This window comes from Sus scrofa, chromosome 8 (genome assembly GCF_000003025.6).
Source record: "Sus scrofa isolate TJ Tabasco breed Duroc chromosome 8, Sscrofa11.1, whole genome shotgun sequence".
Taxonomy (NCBI): Eukaryota; Metazoa; Chordata; class Mammalia; order Artiodactyla; family Suidae; genus Sus; species Sus scrofa.
The window spans coordinates 65,701,378-65,719,279 of record NC_010450.4 but is presented as its reverse complement, the minus strand read 5'-3'; the positions used below and the strand labels follow the sequence as shown (position 1 = coordinate 65,719,279).

Below are 17,902 nucleotides of genomic sequence, written 5' to 3'. Positions count from 1 at the left end.
CGGGGAAATTGAAGCTCTTGGTAATGACAGGAGTGGGTAGCTGAAGTAGAAGAGCACAAGGTCATTGGACAAATAGCCAGAACATAAAACAGAACATGATCAATACAACAAAAAAGCAAAAAAGTGATATAGGAAAGTTCAAGATAGTTGCTAACTGGGGTGGGACAGCTGTGAAAAGGAACTGGACCTTAAAGAAGGCATTAGTGGAGCATACTGAATGGTTTCCAGAAATGGTAATGCCAGCCCCTGGGGAAAAGAAGGTTAGGAATACAGGGGAAGAGAGGACATTTTAGGCAGAGAGGATGTTGTGAGCAAAGCAGGGTGGGTGGCTGTCAGAAAGAGAATAGCACACGTGAAGGGAATGTAGTATGAGCTATGTAGTAAGAGCTCAAAAGGAAGTTAGACATAGCAAATGGAAGACCCTTCCTTTAAAAAATAAATTATGTGACACCCCTCCCATATTTAAAATGGTTCAGTGGGTTCCTACAATCCTTAGAAATAAAAACACCTTGCTACAGTCTTCAGGGACCATGTGATTTGGTCCTTGCTTGTCTCTCTGGCTAAAACCTCTCGGTTTTGCTTTGGACCCACCGTAACGCACCACACGGCCTCATTTCTTTCAGGAACTCAATAAACTCACTCCTGTTCCAGCTGTAGGAACCTGCCACCACCTGGCTGCTCTTTCCCAAGTTCTTCTAGATGTTTCCTCACTATTCACCTCTCAGCTCAAATGGCATCTCTTCAAGGAAGGCTCCCTGCTGCCCAATTAAGTACCTTCACCCCCTGGCCTCCAGTCACTCTCTGTTCATTAATGTGTTTTCTTTTGTTGACTTAAAGAAACTGCACAACCTGAAAGTTGAGAAACCACTCTGAGGAGGTGAGGGGAAAGCTAGGATATATAGGAATTTTTGCAACAATGGGAGGTAACAGAACAAGATTTACAGAAATCCATATTTACAGAAAAAGATTTTCAGAAAACCAGTTTCTACAGGAAACTGTAAAGGTCTGGGCTTCCAGGAATCACTCCTTTGAGCTGCACCTCCGCTGTAGGCCAGTCTTTGTTTCTTTCCTCAGGTTCCTCAGGGCTCACCAGCCCACCCTTGGGAGTGGCTGTTCTCGCAGATGACAGTGACATCTTTTGTTCTGTCCACTAACTACAGCCCAGGAGGAAGTGTTTCAGACAGCTCTGAAGTAAAGCCCCAAAGAGGAAAGGGGGAATATCAAGATATAAGTGATAAAGGGGAGGGGGGAAGTCCATGCAGCCAGGTGCACATTTTACAAGTCTCCTGCTGGTCTCCTGAAGGTCACTACTAGTCACAGATGTCAGTCACCATGAAGGATTTTAGTGTTTTTCTAGATATGAGGAGATGCAAGAATTGGGCTCACAAAATCTTCCCCTAAAAATATCTAACTGTCTGAAGACCTGTTCTTCCAGTTTTCCCAGAGCAGAGAGTGCCTCACTCCGGGTCTCCACCCTGAACTCTGCTCAGGGAGAGCTGCAGGTGGGTAGGTGCAGTGGTTCATGTAGAGGCAAATGGCAAGTGCCAAACCCCAGTTCACACTTTCCTGAGTTGAAACTTATTCTTTGGCTTGTTTATTTTCAGTCTCCCTCCACTAGCCTGAGAGCTCCATGAAAGTAGGGAACTTACCTGTCTTGTTCACCAATGTTTTTCCAGCAACAGAATCAGTTATTAACCTATAATTGGATCTCAATAAATATTTCTTGACTGATTGATTGAATGAAAGAATATTAATCTAAAGAGTTTATAGTCTATGTAATGATAAAAACCTGAGAGTTTTTGCACTAGATGATTACATTACCAGAACTGTATATTTAGAAAATAATTCTGGCTGCAACGTTGTAGAATGTATTGGAGGAGAACTTATCTGAAGATAAAGAGATCTATTCATGGCTACTGTGCTTGTCCAGATGCAACACACTGAGTGCCTGAGGTAGGACAGCATTAAGGAAATAAAAGGGGGCAAATAGAAAAGACAATTCAGAGGTAAACTGATGAGAAGAAATTATGGAGAAGATGTCCGTGACTTCAAGGTTCAGAGAGTGGGTAATCTAGAAAATTGTGAATAATCTTATTAATACATATATTTGGTTGTTTTAATGTGATTTAAAAGTAAAAGGAAGTACAGGGAATAAGAAATGAACAGATTCAGGTGGAAAGGAGTGATATAAAAAGAATGAGGCAGAAGAAATAAGGAGAAGGAAGAAAAAGTGAGGAAAAAAACACTATGGGATGACAAAGAAAAAGATTAGTGAAGATATCAAGAAATTATAACATTTTAAAATTGTTGGCTGGAATGTAAAATGGTATAAATGCTTTGGAAAAGTTTAGAAGTTCCTCCAAATTTTAAACACAGAGTATCATACGACCCACAAATTCCACTCTTTGATGGACAAGCAAAAAAATGAGAACACATGTCAATACAAAACTTGAACATTAATATTAATGGGGCACTATTTATAATAGTCGAAAAGTAGAAACAATCCAAATGCCCATCAGCTCCTGAAAACATAAATAAATTATAGTATATCCATGAAATGGAGTATTATTTGGTAATAAAAAGAAACGAAGTCTTACCTTCCAGTACGGGAAACAGTATGGAGGTGATACATGCTATCTCATGGATGAATTTTGAAAATATTATGTTAAGTGAAAGAAGAGAGGTACAAAATACCATATAATATATGATTTTATTTATGTGAAATGTCCAGAATAAACCACTTCATAGAGACAGAAAGTAGATTAGTAATTGTCTAGAGTTAAGGGAGTTAAGGAGAAAACAGAGAATGACTATTAATGGGTATGGAGTTTCTGATTGGGATGATGAAATGTTTGAAAATTGATTCTGATGATGGTTGCACAACTCTGTGAAAATACTGAAAACAAGTGAATTGCATGCTGGGTGAACTGTAGGGTATGTGAATTATATCTCAACAAAGCTATTAAAGAAATAAAAGAATGAAAGAGAAAAGGAAGGAAGACAGGAGGGAAGATGCCAAAAACGTCTGGAAGTTCAAAGTGTGTTTCAATTAAATGCAAAAGCTCCTGGGAGCTTTTGTTCACTGAAGCTGTTAGTACCTACCTATCATTATCCTCCCCAGCAATATCACATGACTCCTTCTGACTCAGGAATGGCTTTAGTTAATTTTCTCGTTGCATTAAAAAAATTTTTTTTCAATAAAACTACTTCCCAATGATCAGATACAGGGCTGGCAGGACTTGTTCATTAGAAAATATTTGTAGCTAACACAATTGTGCATGTTTCAATGTTTGAAGAATCCCTATGTCTTTATAGAGGTCAAAATGTGTTGATAAATAGCAGCGAGAAGAGATACGATTAAAGATAAACAATGCTTAATTGAAAACATCAGTAAGAAAGCAGGAAATTATACCAAAAAAAATGAAGCCAAAATGGGTGGGAAGTCCTACACATCTTCAACATGATGTTGAAGGCCCATCATCTTCAACAGCCTAGGTCAATGGCACATGCATTCTTTTTGGTGCTCACTGGGTTTTAATTACCTGAGTATTCTAGATTTCCCTTCAAGAAACTATTTCTCATGAAATTTCACCATGAAAATTTGCATGAGCTCTGAAGGGTAGCATTCTCTGATGTGTTTATCTCCTTTTGAACTCTTATCAAATAAAACACTGGTTATTTTAATTATATTTTAATTATGACCCCCCATCAACTTTTCATTTATGAAACATTTTATATTTCTCATGTGCATTATGTGGGGTTGTGGAAACAAGACACACAGCTTGTCAGAATACGAAAGATGAAAGGAAGCACAAATCTTCATTTAATCTTTTGCAGAACTTTTAACATTTCTACCCACGTTACAGATTTAATGAAAGTCCCATCATATCTAGAGGTACCATTAAAATGATAAGCATCATCATTGCTAAGCCACTATTATTATGAATAATAACATCACTACCTTCTGATACCTGCATAACAACAATTTTCTTCCAGAATTATTCTCTCTTAGGTAATGATTTAAAACCCAAACCAGACGATTCACCCATTTTGTCTTGCCTTAAATTTTCCCATAACCAGTATTTTTGTCCAGTAATTCTTTCCCTAAGGATGCTCCAAAATGTGCTCACCACCTAAGGCCTGTTCCTGAACCCTAGGATTACTCGTGAAAGCTCTGATGCCTCCCTTCCTCCAAGCCTGGATTTTTTTTTCTATAAGGAGATGAGGAGGGTTTGCTAGCCTCCCAAGCTGCTTCCCTGAGTGTGTGTGTATACATTTATTTATAAATATATGTGTGTGTGCACATATATATAATTTATTTTTTGCCACACTCATAGCACATGGAAGTACCCAGGCCAGGAATTAAAGCTGCACCACAGCAGCGATCCAAGCCAGTACAGTGACAACACTGGATCCTTCCTCCATCTGCTGCAGCACAAGTGAACACCTATCTCTGTATATTTTGTGCCCAGTGTTGCCACTCAGATTCCAAGGTCCTGGATGCCAGTTTTCACCTCTTTCCTTTCATGAACAGCACATCCACCATCCAGCCTACACTTTCCACCAACTCACTCCACTCCATCTAAGTACAAACTGCTTGCCATCTTTTCTCAACTACTTTTGATGATAAGGATAATAAAGTAATCAAAACACCTAAGCCATTTCCACATTTTAGTTACTGCTCTAAGTGCATTTCCATATATTAACTCATTTAATCTTTTCAATCAATCCCACAAAGTAGGTATATTTTACTGATAAGGAACCTGAGATGCAAAGAAGCTGAAGAACTGACCAAGGTGCTGCAGTGGAGAGGCAGGATAAGAACTAGGCAGGCTGGCTAGAGAACCCACACTATCAGCCACTACACTAGGCAACCTCTTTCAGAGACCATGGGGCCTTCAAATCATGTGGTCATTGCTGTGCCAGAAAAAAAATCACTTTATTCCTCATCTTTGAATGATTGAGTGACAACACTGTGGTTAAATAAAGCATCTAAGTAAGTTCCAGGAAACATAATGGATGCTCAGAGAGCTATCTAAAGACAAAAAACTTGAAGGGGTACCTTGGTGAAAGATACAATGTTAAAAGAAAATGGCTCACATTGAAAAGAGCAAAAAGAGTTCTTCCCATTCTGCTGAGGTTTGGTTCCATACCTCCTGGTAAGACAGTCTAGATAATTAGCCACTTGGAATTTAAATGAAAGGGAGGGATAAAAAGGATGACACTTTTCAAAAATGCTTTGACTCTTTGTGAAAGGTTTTCTAGACTGACCTGTTCCCTGGGTAGTTTTGTCACTGTTCTTCTTCACTTTGGCATGAATATCTCAAAGGTGACGTCACATATTTTTTTTCTTTGGATGCCAAAGGCTGGAATGCTAAGACTGAATTTTCCTAGACTACAGTGAACCTGTTTGGTCAACTTATTGGGATAGTCTGACCAAATTCTTTCAATCAGAAGGGATCATGTGAGGGAAAAGCCAAGAAGGAAATAGGGTAAGCAATTTTTGTCCTTCTGCAATTTTTAAGTACAAAATTTGTAATTGTATCTTCATTCCAGATAAATGCCAAATCCCTTTTCTCCTGATGCTATGTTTAGAGCTATTTATTTCTAGCCAAACCCTTTGCTAAAAATAATTTTTGTGTTGCCAATAGCTTAGGATTGCACATTACCTATGACCTGTTATTTTATTTAGTAGCAAGTATTTACCAAGTCACCCAGGAGGTGCAAGTTCTACCAATATGAAAAAACCACTGAATGAGCCATTAAATAAGTCAATGTTTAAGTTAAAATCAGGTTAGTACTAAAAGAAATTAGTGAGAAATGATTTTTATTTTCTAAAAGTACCTAGGAATAATTGCATGGATTATTTAGGACATATATGCATGGTTAAGGAAATGAACTTGAAAAATTTTTCACTTGTGACCCATACATAAAATTCAATCACAGATGTTTCTGGAGTTAGAAGTAGAACAGTTCAAAAGGAAACCATATCCTTTTTAAGATGAGAATTTTGTCAGTCTCCCAAGGCAACAGAAATAAAAGCAAAATAAACCAATGGGACCTAATCAAATTGACAAGCTTTTGCACAGCAAAGGAAACCAAAAAGAAAACAAAAAGACAACTTACAGAATGGGAGAAAATAGTTTCAAACGATGCAACTGACGAGGGGTTAATCTCTAAAATATATAAACTACTTGCACAACTCAACAACAAAAAAGGCAACAACCCAATGGAAAAATGGGCAAAAGACCTGAATAGACAGCTCTCCAAAGAAGATATACAGATGGCCAACAAACATTTGAAACAATGTTCAACATCCCTGATTATTAGAGAAATGCAAATCAAAACTACTATGAGGTACCACCTCACACCAGTCAGAATGGCCATCTTTAATAAGTCCACAAATAACAAGTGCTGGAGGGGATGTGGAGAAAAGGGAACCCTCCTGCACTGTTGGTGGGAATGTAAGTTGGTACAGCCACTATGGAGAACAGTATGGAAGTACCTTAGAAAACTATATATAGAACTACCATATGACCCAGCAATCCCACTCTTGGGCTTATATCTGGACAAAACTGTCCTTGAAAAAGACACATGTACCTGTTATGTTCACTGCAGCACTATTCACAATAACCAAGACATGGAAACAACCTAAATGTCCAAGGACAGATGAATGGATTAAGAAGATGTGGTCTATGTACACAATGGATACTACTCAGCTGTAAAAAAAAGAACAAAATAATGCCATTTGCAGCAACATGGATGGAACTAGAGACTCTCATACTAAGTGAAATAAGTTCAGAAAGAGAAAGACAAATACCATATGATATCACTTATATCTGGAATCTAATATATGGCACAAATGAACCTTTCCACAGAAAAGAAAATCATGGACTTGGAGCACAGACTTGTGGTTGCCAAGGAAGAGGAAAGTGGGATGGACTGGGAATTTGGGGTTAATAGATGCAAACTATTGCCTTTGGAATGGATAAGCAATGAGATCCTGCTGTATAGCACTGGGAACTATATCTAGTCACTTATGATGGAGCATGATAATGTGAGAAAAAAGAGTGTATGTGTGACTGGGTACGGTAGAAAACTGGTAGAACACTGTAAACCAGCTGTAACAGAAAAAAATAAAAGTCATTAAATTTAAAAAAAGATGAGGATTTTGTTGAAAAACAATCTCTCTCTTTATGAAAGGTTTTCTGTATCTGATGCAGAGAGGAAGACAGTGGGAAAATGGGTCCAGCATTTTCAAGTTTTAAAAAAGTATTATTTTTCAGCCATTATTTTCTCCAAAGAGAAATTAGTCCTCTGAAATTTTTTTTAGAAATTCTTTGCAAACTGGTAGCAATTTGTGTACACTGTGCTCCTCCTCATTAATTGAATTTTCCTTTCTGTTCCCCTGTGTTTTGTACATAGTAATGCTCAATAAATGTTTTCTGAGTTAACTAATTACTCTCATTAGCTAATTTCACTTCTATTCTCATTCATAAACTCTACTTTCTCAAGTATGTTCTTGAGAAATTCTTGTCCTATTCTTCTGTCTCCTTGTCTTAGTTTATGCTGTTTCCTCCGCCTGTTCATCCCTCTTCCTCAGCCTTCATGGCTCTGTTCAAAGGACAAGTTCTCTAAGGCAAAACCTTTTTTACTCACTCATCCCCCAGAGCATATTGGGCATAATTCCATTATGACATTTATCACTGTATTATATTAGTTACTATGTTTCTAGATTACACATTCTTGAAGATAGGAGAATATGTCATACTCATTTCCAAATCTTGAGAAGGAATTGTTTGCCACACAGAAGAAATTCAGTAAATTTCAACTACTGAGTTCATGATTGTCAACAATCTTCCACTAATAAAGGTGAAGAATATGTTCACCAGCCCAGGCCTGTGCCCCAGCAGGTTCCCAGCTCTTTAAAAGATACTTTAGATGTTTGTAGATTGTAATACTCTTGTATTGCCACCAATCAAAAAGTAGCAGGCCAGACTAACTTAGACCCTTCAGGAAACATAGCAGAACTCAGAATCAGCACTACCTGAGGTCCTTATCAGGCTCAGGTTGATGGTTCTGGGGTGGGGAAATTTCCTCTGGCTCCTTTGCCCAGATACAAGGCAGATCACTGATATTGAAAGTCATACCGCAGTTGTTATCTTTAATTTTTTAAGTAGAGTCTATTTTCCACTTTACCACCACCAGCTACCAGCTGGTATCTTTAACTTTCAGAAGCATATTCCCATTCAGTTCTCCTGTGGATTAGATCTCCCCTGGGAAATCCACATTGGTCTCAACTCTGTAATTGTTCAGATTTGGTCCTTAGACTGTCAGCTCTGACACTAGGATGGGGACAGAGCTTTGTCACACTTCCTTGCTTCCATAAAGTTTTCCCAAAATCAGTCATTTGCGTATCACTTTCATGCTTTTTGCTACATTTGCATGCTATGGATACCATTACTGTCATAATATTTTTATTTAAATTTATTTTTTATGTACTCAAATAATTAGGGCGTTATCCCGTCCAGTATCATCTATAAAAATCATGGGTTTGAAATTTTATAACCTTATGAAATGATATTCACTATATTCCACCAGTGGTTCTCACACTATGGAGTTCCTGGGTCCAAAGTCCTGAGCTCTCACTATTTATTTGTTCATTATATGAACTACCCCTCTTGGTTGGCATGTTATTGCTTCCATAAGGAAGCATATGAAATCTATAAAGATTTCTTCTATTTTCTTCAACCTGTCCTATTTTATTTTTTTACAAATGACATTTTCTTTATCAAGGTAAAATACACATACCATAAAATTTACCATTTTAACCACTTTAAAATTTACAATTCAGGAGTATTAAGTACACTAAATAAGGAGAACATCACAAAAATGATGACTTTGCTTTTTGAGCCCTGCCATACCATCCCCGCTGTCTCATGCTAGTATTTCTTGTCACATTAAGCACTTACTCCCCATCCCCTTCCTCAAATCCCCTGATAAGAATTAATCTGTTCTGTCTCTATGGATTTGCCTATTGTGGACATTTCGTGCAAACAGAACCTGTCCTATTTTAGATGCTCTTCATATGCATTACAGATTACCTGTTTTATAAATGGGGATTATGGGTTTCAGAGGTGTAAACAGAGCCCCAAAGCTCTGGTTTCAGTTCCTCCAATATCCAACAGTGAGGTTTTAGAAACCCCTCTGAGTCTCTGCCTGTCCATGCTGGACTGAGAGGGGAGTCCTGAATGCCCTTGACCTTTGAAGAATATTGTCATTTCAAACACATGTGCATTTAAAAGACAGAAGTATTTCAGAACATCGACTCTAATGGACCAGGAGCTGACTTTTTAAAATCAAAACATAAAGTCAGATGTAAATCAAATTTTTGACAATTTTTTTCTAATTTTTATAGAAAAACATACCTAAATGTTACTAAATGCAATAATGGCTAAGCATAAATCTCAGGAAAAAAAAAACCATTGTATACCAAAACTATGTGAAATTGAGATTCTAGTGTTTAAATTCTGTTTGTTTATTTTTTAGCCACACCTGCAGCATATAGAAGTTCCTAGGCCAGGGAACAAACCTGCACCATAGCAGTGACAACATCGGGTCCTTAAGCTGCTAAGAGACCAGGGAACTCCTGCTTGTTTTTAATCTACAACTCTTTCTCAAAAGGCCACCAACACTGGGTAGAAGAACAAGTTCACTGAAACCATGGATGATAATCCTTATTATTGCAGTGGGTGTGTTGGTTCTAGCAATAATCATCGGTGTTCCTGTTTATCTTTTGGCATTTGGTAAGAATCTATCTCGTATTATTTTGAAAATTTGAAGATCTAGTCAATTTATTTCAAAACCTTAATATCTTATAAAAACTTTCATAACATTTTAAAGTGGAATTTTTATTGTAATAATAATTTGCATAAATGTGTATAGATATAGTATAATTCAATGCTTATTTTCATAAATTTGCCTACACTAGGAAACGATAATCATTTAGGTATAAAAATTACTTCTAGCACTTAAAATTTGACTTAGTTCACATATTATCTCAAATAATGCAATAGATTCATGTTATATTATTATATGGTTTAAAATAAAAAATTATTTTACTAGCAATTCTAACTTGGAAGTCCATGTTTGGAAACATAATACATTCTATTACTATTATTTAACAGCTAAGTTTATGAATTATCACCAACAGGTGATAACTGTCAGGCTATAACTGACAACCATGTGACTATGATTAAAAACAGGACAGAAGTAGGTCTTGGCCCCAGTTGTCAAGGGTTTAATTCTTAGCAGTTCATCAGTTATTGGAGTTTTTTTCACATCATCTCTTCTGATACAACTCAAATGAACTAAAGATAAACCCTCCATTTTTATTCTCTTTTCCAGATAAGAAGTTTCACTACTACCAAACCTCCTTTCAGATCCCCAGTATTGAATATAATCTTGATTTTTCAGTGGAAGACTCAAAACTTACAACAGACCTGAAACAAAAAATCAGTAATGAGGTAAGCCTGAGCTCTGATGACGTCATTCCTACCCTGACAAAACTACTGCAAAGAAAGAGTTTAAAGTTGCACACACCAAGAGTTCCCATTGTGGCTCAGTGGTTAACGAATCTGACTAGGAACCATGAGGTTGCAGGTTCAATCCCTGGCTTTGCTCAGTGGGTTAAGGATCCAGTGATGCTGTGAGCTGTGGTGTAGGTCACAGACGCAGCTCGGATCTGGCATTGCTGTGGCTCTGGCATAGGCCAGTGGCTACAGCTCCGATTAGACCCCTAGCCTGGGAACCTCCATATGCTGTGGGAAGCGGCCATAGAAAAGGCAAAAAGACAAAATAAATAAATAAATAAATAAATAAATAAAATAAAAAATGCACACACCAAAGAACAGAACAAATTGCACCTAAAAATACAGAATGCCCAGTTCACCATCAGGTCCTCTTAAAAATATACCTCATGCAATATCTGAAACCTGCTTATACTTAAAAATCATTCACTGTTTATCTGAAATTAAAATTTATCTGTATTTTTATCTGATAATCCTGGCAACTCTAATTAACCAACATTATTTCGTGCATACTGAAAAAATACATTAGACAAAGGATAATTGCACTATATACTGAAAAACAAAAGCCCAATATAAAAATAAACAGCTCAGATATGAAAAAAAAATTATTAAAGTTATCTGGAAATATAACTCAGGTACAAATACTTCCACATATCAGATATTAAGCTCCTTCTGTGTACATGACCCAATACATTTCCTATTAGGCAACTTATACTAAACATTTATTCCTGGAAATATACCACAGAAACACACAGATTAGCTCTTTCACTTGTGTACATGGCTTCAACTGAGTCTAGCACTGACCAAAAATGGCAGATCATTTTGCCAAGTTCAGAAATACCTCTTTAGCTCTTTCCCAACAAAAAGCAGAAGCTGATGAGTTGAAGGAAGCAACTGGGTAGGACTGGCATGCCTTTTCAAAACTGCATCCTAAGGAAATTTTGATTAGGGGGAAAAAAAATCAGTGCAGGATATAAACTATTTTGTTACAGGAAGCAATGTAGTGAATCAGACAATCGAAGCTTTCAAGTCAGAATGTCTAGATTTATATCCCAGTTTTACCCTTTGTCAGTTTATCAACTTTGGGAGGGCTACCTGAATCCTCAAAATTTGAACTACAAAATAGGGATAATTTCATCCACCTTCCTGAGTTACTCTAGGGATTGGTTTATGCTGTGAATAAAAAGTATGAAAAGTAATGTCTAAATAAATGTTAGCATCTGCTTCATGATCTAAGAACTTTTCATACACTTCTGCTGAAGCACTTACCACACTGTTGCATCATTATTTTGTATACGTCTACGCCCCTCTGGATTTTTGAAGAGATAAGTCTACTTATTCATGTGACTGTCACAAAGTCTGCCACATGGTAGGACCATAAAATACTCATCAAGAAGATGACTAGCAAATAAATGGCCAGTTCATTAATACTGGCCCTGACATTTAGAGTATAAATGGAGACAACATAAAGAAGGGAAGTATAGTAATTTAGACAAGGAGTTGGCAAATTTTTCCTGTAAATCGCCAGAGAGTAAATATCTTCAGCTTTGCAGGTCAAAAGGTCTCTCTGTAACTACCTAAATCTGTCATTGTCATGCAAAAGCAACCACAGGCAATATGGCAGCAATGGCTGTGATCCAATAAAACTTCATTATGGACTTCTAGCAGAATTTTGTAAAAATTTTAGGTGTCATGAAACATCATTCTTTTTATTTTTTTCCATTATTAAACAACCATGAAGACCATTCTTAGATAAGACATACAAAAACAAGTGGCTGACTAGATTTGCCCTATAGGCTATAATTTGCTGACCCCTGATTTAGACTATGAGTCACAGTTTTAGCAAACATTTTCCTAGAAGAAGTAACTAAAACCAGTACCTAAAATGCACTTTAGAGAATTCTTGTGGAGTTCAACAATCTAAATTGTTTATATGCGCTCTTGCCATGGCTAACACATGGCTCACAAAACTTTGATTTAAAGGGGAAAAAAGTGAGAACTGGAAAGAGAATGGAAGAAAGCAAGCATAAAAAATAATGTATCTAAAATATAAAAGTTATACATAAATATATGTTGAAAATCTGAAAGTGTACATACCAAAAATGTAAACAGAAGATTCTCTATATGGTGATTTAGAAGTGATTTTAAGACTTCATATCATACTTTGCTGTATTCCTTGCTTTTTATAACTTTTGACAATGAATATGTTTGCTTTGTCATATAAGTATACATGTGTGTATATAAAATTGTTTCCTTTGAAAAAAAATTCCCTTCATAGTCAAAAGGAGAACACATGGCCATTCATTTTTGGATAACTACTGATTTCTTAGTAAGCATATGCTCACCAAGCTATCCACTATGATACGGCATAGCACTTGACCAGAAAAAAATTTCACAAGTCAAATCAGAAGAGTCAAAAACACCTCTTCAACACACACCCAGTTTCACAATTTGGCAGCTCTTCTCTTTTGATTTATGGAACTAATTATTGAGACTGAGGTTCACTTAAGGTTTGACATTTTTTTCTGAGAAGCCAGCTTAGTGAGTCAATGGTAATAAACTGGTCTGCAAAACCACAGATTCTGTAACAAGTTACGGATTTAGTAAGAAATAATTTCTTCTAAGAATTTACACCACAGAGAAATTATCCCACATAGGAAGTCTAAAATGACACAAGACAGCAAATGTTGTTGTATTTTATTCTACGTAATGATTTAATGTACTCTTCTAGAAGAATATACTCATTTTTTAAATGCCCAATATTCACTCTCCTCCTCTTCCCCGTTTATCGCAGGATGAAATCATGGCCTAAAAATTTTCGCTAAAGCCTAAAAAGCTGATCTTTCAATCACATCCATGAGGGTGGTAACTAAGTATGAATGATAGTGATTGATAAGTCCATACATATCAAGTTTTCAAAGAAATTCAGTCTCTGTATTGGCTATTGAAATATCTAACTTAATTCATCCTTTTAACCATGTGACAAGTGATTTAAATACCAACATTCAGTTACAGGGATGACCTTTAAGACAATAAGATTATGCCAAAATGAGCTTTCTGAGGACAAACTTAGAAGTAAATGCTATTTGAATTACCTTGGATTTTATACAAGCATCTTTATTGAAATGTGTGAAGTTCATATTTAACAAAATTCTATACTGTTGGTTTTTTTCTTCTCTCAGATAGACCAGATATTTCAAAGATCCAGTTTAAATCATCATTACATCAAGTCTCATGCTGTCAACCTTAGGTAATCACAATTACTTTGATGAAAAGGCAACTTTGTGTTATTTAGTTATTCTTCAATTATTTGCTTTTTTGCATAGAATCTAAAAATTTTAGATATACTGAGAGAAAAAATAATTTAATATTATTACATTTAATTGTTTGTTTTTTTGGAGTTTTTTTCTCTTTTGTCTTTTTAGGGCCACAATGGTGGCATGTGGAGGTTCCCAGGCAAGGGGTCTAATCGGAGCTGTAGCTGCTGGTCTACACTATAGCCACAGCAACACCAGATCCAAGTCATGTCTGTGACCTACACCACAGCTCATGGCAACGCCAGATTCTTAACCCACTGAGTCAGGTCAGGGATTGAACCTTCATCCTCCTAGATGCTAATGAGATTCACTTCCACTGAGCCACAACAGGAACTCCCCTACATTTAATTGTTAGATCTCCTGTACAGAGTACCTATATGGAGAGAATTTCTTTTTTTTTTGGTCTTTTGAGCACTGCACCCATGGCATATGGAGGTTCCCAGGATAGGGGTCTAATTGGAGCTGCAGCTGCCAGCCTACGCCACAGCCACAGCAATGCCAGATCCAAGCCGCGTCTGCCATCTACACCACACAGCTCATGGCAATGCCAGATCCTTAACCCACTGAGCGAAGCCAGGGATAGAACCCCGCAACCTCGTGGTTCCTAGTTGGATTCGTTTCTGCTGCGCCACGATGGGAACTCCTCGAGAGAATTTCTTAACTTGGGTAGTAAATATATTCTACTGGTTGTCCTTTTAAAGTCTTTTTGGGAGTTCCTGTTGTGGCGCAGCAGAAACAAATCCAACTAGGAACCATGAGGTTTCAGGTTTGATTCTTGGCCTCACTCAGTGTGTTAGGGAGCCGGTGTTGCCACGAGCTGTGGTGTAGGTCACAGCCACGGCTTGCATCTGATATTACTGTGGCTGTGGTGTAGGCCGGCAGCTGTAGCTCTGATTGGACCCCTAGCCCGGGAATCTCCGTATGCCGCTGGTGTGGCCCTAAGAAGCAAAAAATAAAAATAAAAAAAGAAGTCTTTTTGCATTTTAGTTAAAGATTCTTACAATCATTAAAAACTCCTCTCGATTTTACTTATTTTTCCCCCCTTTTTTCAGCTGCACCCTTAGCACATACAAGTTCCCAGGGCCAGGGATTGAATCCAAGCCGCAGTTGGGACCTAAGCCACAGCTGCAGCAACACCGGATCCTTAACTTCTAATAAAAACAGACACTATGGATTTTTTAATCAAGGGGAAAAAAGCTGATGAATTTAACTAATACTTTTGATTTATTTTTCCAGAAAAAAAAAAAATTCTAGTATATCTTTTTACTTCTTTTTACCCTCCCCTCCCTAAATAGGATCAAGTTTTACAGGCTGGGAATCATTCAGGTATTAACACCTATGTGATAAAGAAAGGGAAAAAAATTCATGACAATAAAATGAAATATTTATATTGTATTTATTTGAAGATAAAACTAATATTTAAATAGTAAATTATATAATAATATTACTATGGCTAGGTCCTGATTTATTAATTCTGGTGTTTTTGTTTTTCAGGTCAAGTAATGATGGTTTAAAAACAGATGTATTGCTTAAATTTCAGTTTACTTCTAACAATGCAGACACAATCAAAAGACAAGCTGATAACATTTTGCACCAGAAGTTAGAATTAAATGAAAGCTTCTTGAAGATAGATAATTCATCACCTTATCTTAGAGGCAAGAAATACCACTTTTCTTTCTTTATTACAGTTTATCATTTTAATAATCTTTTCATCTACAGAGGAATCTTTATTTTACAACAAAATGAAACCTCTTTTCATTTTTAAGTCTCTCATTTACCCGATAATGAACAAATTCCCACAGAATCAATCCTAACAATTATCTTCCTTTGGTTAGTGTGGAAACAACTATGCAACAAGAACTATATGATAACCCAAATATAATAGCATTTTTTACTCTTTAAAAAAAGAGATCTTAGTGGAATTGTGTGAACTGATTAAGCATGCATGTGAAAAAAACCTACACTCTGCTACTGATACAATAAGCTGTAGTACCTGGTTCTTTCTGTATGTGAGGCACAAACATGATGTGACTTTGGTGAAAAGCAGTCTGACATTTTCTCTTACACTCCCTCCCATAACTCTTCCTAGACAAACAGGATGGGATTGGCCAAGGACATGAAGGGAACAGAAGGAAGGGAAAGGTGACAGACTCTGGTAGTATCTGTCTCAGGCATAAAGACACCATCTTATTTATAACACAGACATTTATCTGGGTGATAAATGTTTGGGGTCTGAGATTCAACACAGCTCATTATAGTTCGAAGACTATAGTGTTAACCCTTCTATAAACTAACTTTGAAGTTGTCCTATTTTACCAGACTGTGTAAGTTGTGAAATGAGATTCTAAAGCTGACAAATAATTACGAGTGACCAGTAAGTCTTCCCTGGTACTTTTTCTCCCAAGTTGTTCCAGAGAACCAGAGCAGGTATAATATGTTCAAAAAGGAGAAAATTGCATCACAGGTTTGGCCAAAGTCAGAAAGAAGAAAAAAAATAGCTTGAAGGAAAACACCTGACATCTCTGTGAGTAATGCTCAGCATTCACTTCTGCTAGTCACTTCTGCAACAGAACAGCCTCAATCCACTGCACTGGGCTTTAGATAGCAAAGACTTCCTGAAGGAAACAATCTGTTGAAGAGATGTAGTTTTTATTTCTTTAAACATTTAATTTTGATGTTGAGCTCCCATTAAGCCAATGGTGAGAAACTTAAAAACTCCATCATCTCTGGGTCTATCCCCCACCCTCACCCCTCACTCATCACTCTGTGATGTTAGGGAATTGAGGTCATACCTAGTGTAGCTAGATCAGGGTGGGGGAATGGTCCATGCAGCAACTGCCGGTGATCCATCCATCACCAGGTCATCAGGTGCCTGTCTAAGGAAGTTAAGACACTCCCCATTCCCATGAAATGGTCTCGACTCAGATTCATATTTATCCTGAGATTTCTGTGCTTCCCAGGGTGCTTGGGAATTAATTTGCATATTTTTAAAATGTTACTTCTCTCTGCAAAAGACTGATAATTCCTTGAATACAGGAAGTGTGTCTTCTGTGGATACAATCACATTCCCAAGATTAGCATAGAACTTAGCACAGGGTAGGAATGGGGTATTTGTAAAATGTGGTGTCTTCAACTCTATAAACCAAGCAATTGAAAGTGAGCATGGAACAAAAGCACTCTTTTAAGATTAATAAAAACCACAGAACATGAAGAATTTGGAATCATTACCTTTTCCACATGGAGTTTTAGAACTATGCTTTCAAAAGTGAGAGGTTGTACATAGAAAATTTAAAAACCAAAAGTTAAGTTTCATATGGTAAGAGAAATCATTTAAACATATCCAGTATATTGGAGTTCCTGTCGCGGCTCAGTGGCTAACGAACCAGACTAGTATCCATGAGGACATGGGTTTCAATCCCTGGCCTCGCTCAGTGGGTTAAGGATCCGGCATTGCCATGAGGTGTGGTATAGGTCACAGATGAGGCTCAGATCCCACATTGGTGTGGCTGTGGCATAGGCCAGCAGCTCCAATTCAACCTTTAGCCTAGGAACCTCCATAGGCCATGGGTGCCGCCCTAAAAGACAAAAAACAAAATAAAAATAAAATAAAATAAATATATCCACTATAAAGAAAACATGCCTGGAACACATCTACGAGAGACTGAAGGTAGTAGTGGAAAGAAAGAAAGGGAGATCAGAAGCCCTGTGCCCTACCGGGAACTACAGGTGCAGGCTTGGATAAGTTGCTGAACCTCTGGGACTCACTTCCTATTTCACAAAATGAAAATAGTACCAACTGTGGAACTTATTCTGTAGGAAAATGTAAAAATGCTTTGAAAAGTACAAGTACAAACAAACTAATATATTATTTTATGGATTTTCTCAGATATCTTTAAAACGCTGATGGGTTTTAAATGGGAAGCTGAAGAATTAACTTGTCTCTCAAAAATGAGAGCTTGGAAACTAAAATACCTTTGGCCCGAAAACTCAAATATT

The 17,902-nt window shown here is 37.1% G+C and overlaps 1 protein-coding gene across 1 annotated transcript in view; it reads left to right on the top strand.

Moving 5' to 3' along the window:
• The window catches only part of LOC100738056 (transmembrane protease serine 11G-like), a 40,037-nt gene that overhangs the window by 10,554 nt on the left and 11,581 nt on the right, over positions 1-17,902 (top strand). The window contains 4 exon segments of the mRNA XM_003482405.3: positions 9,685-9,806; positions 10,408-10,526; positions 13,772-13,839; positions 15,401-15,561. Of these exon segments, the coding sequence (XP_003482453.3) occupies positions 9,685-9,806; positions 10,408-10,526; positions 13,772-13,839; positions 15,401-15,561 (470 nt within the window).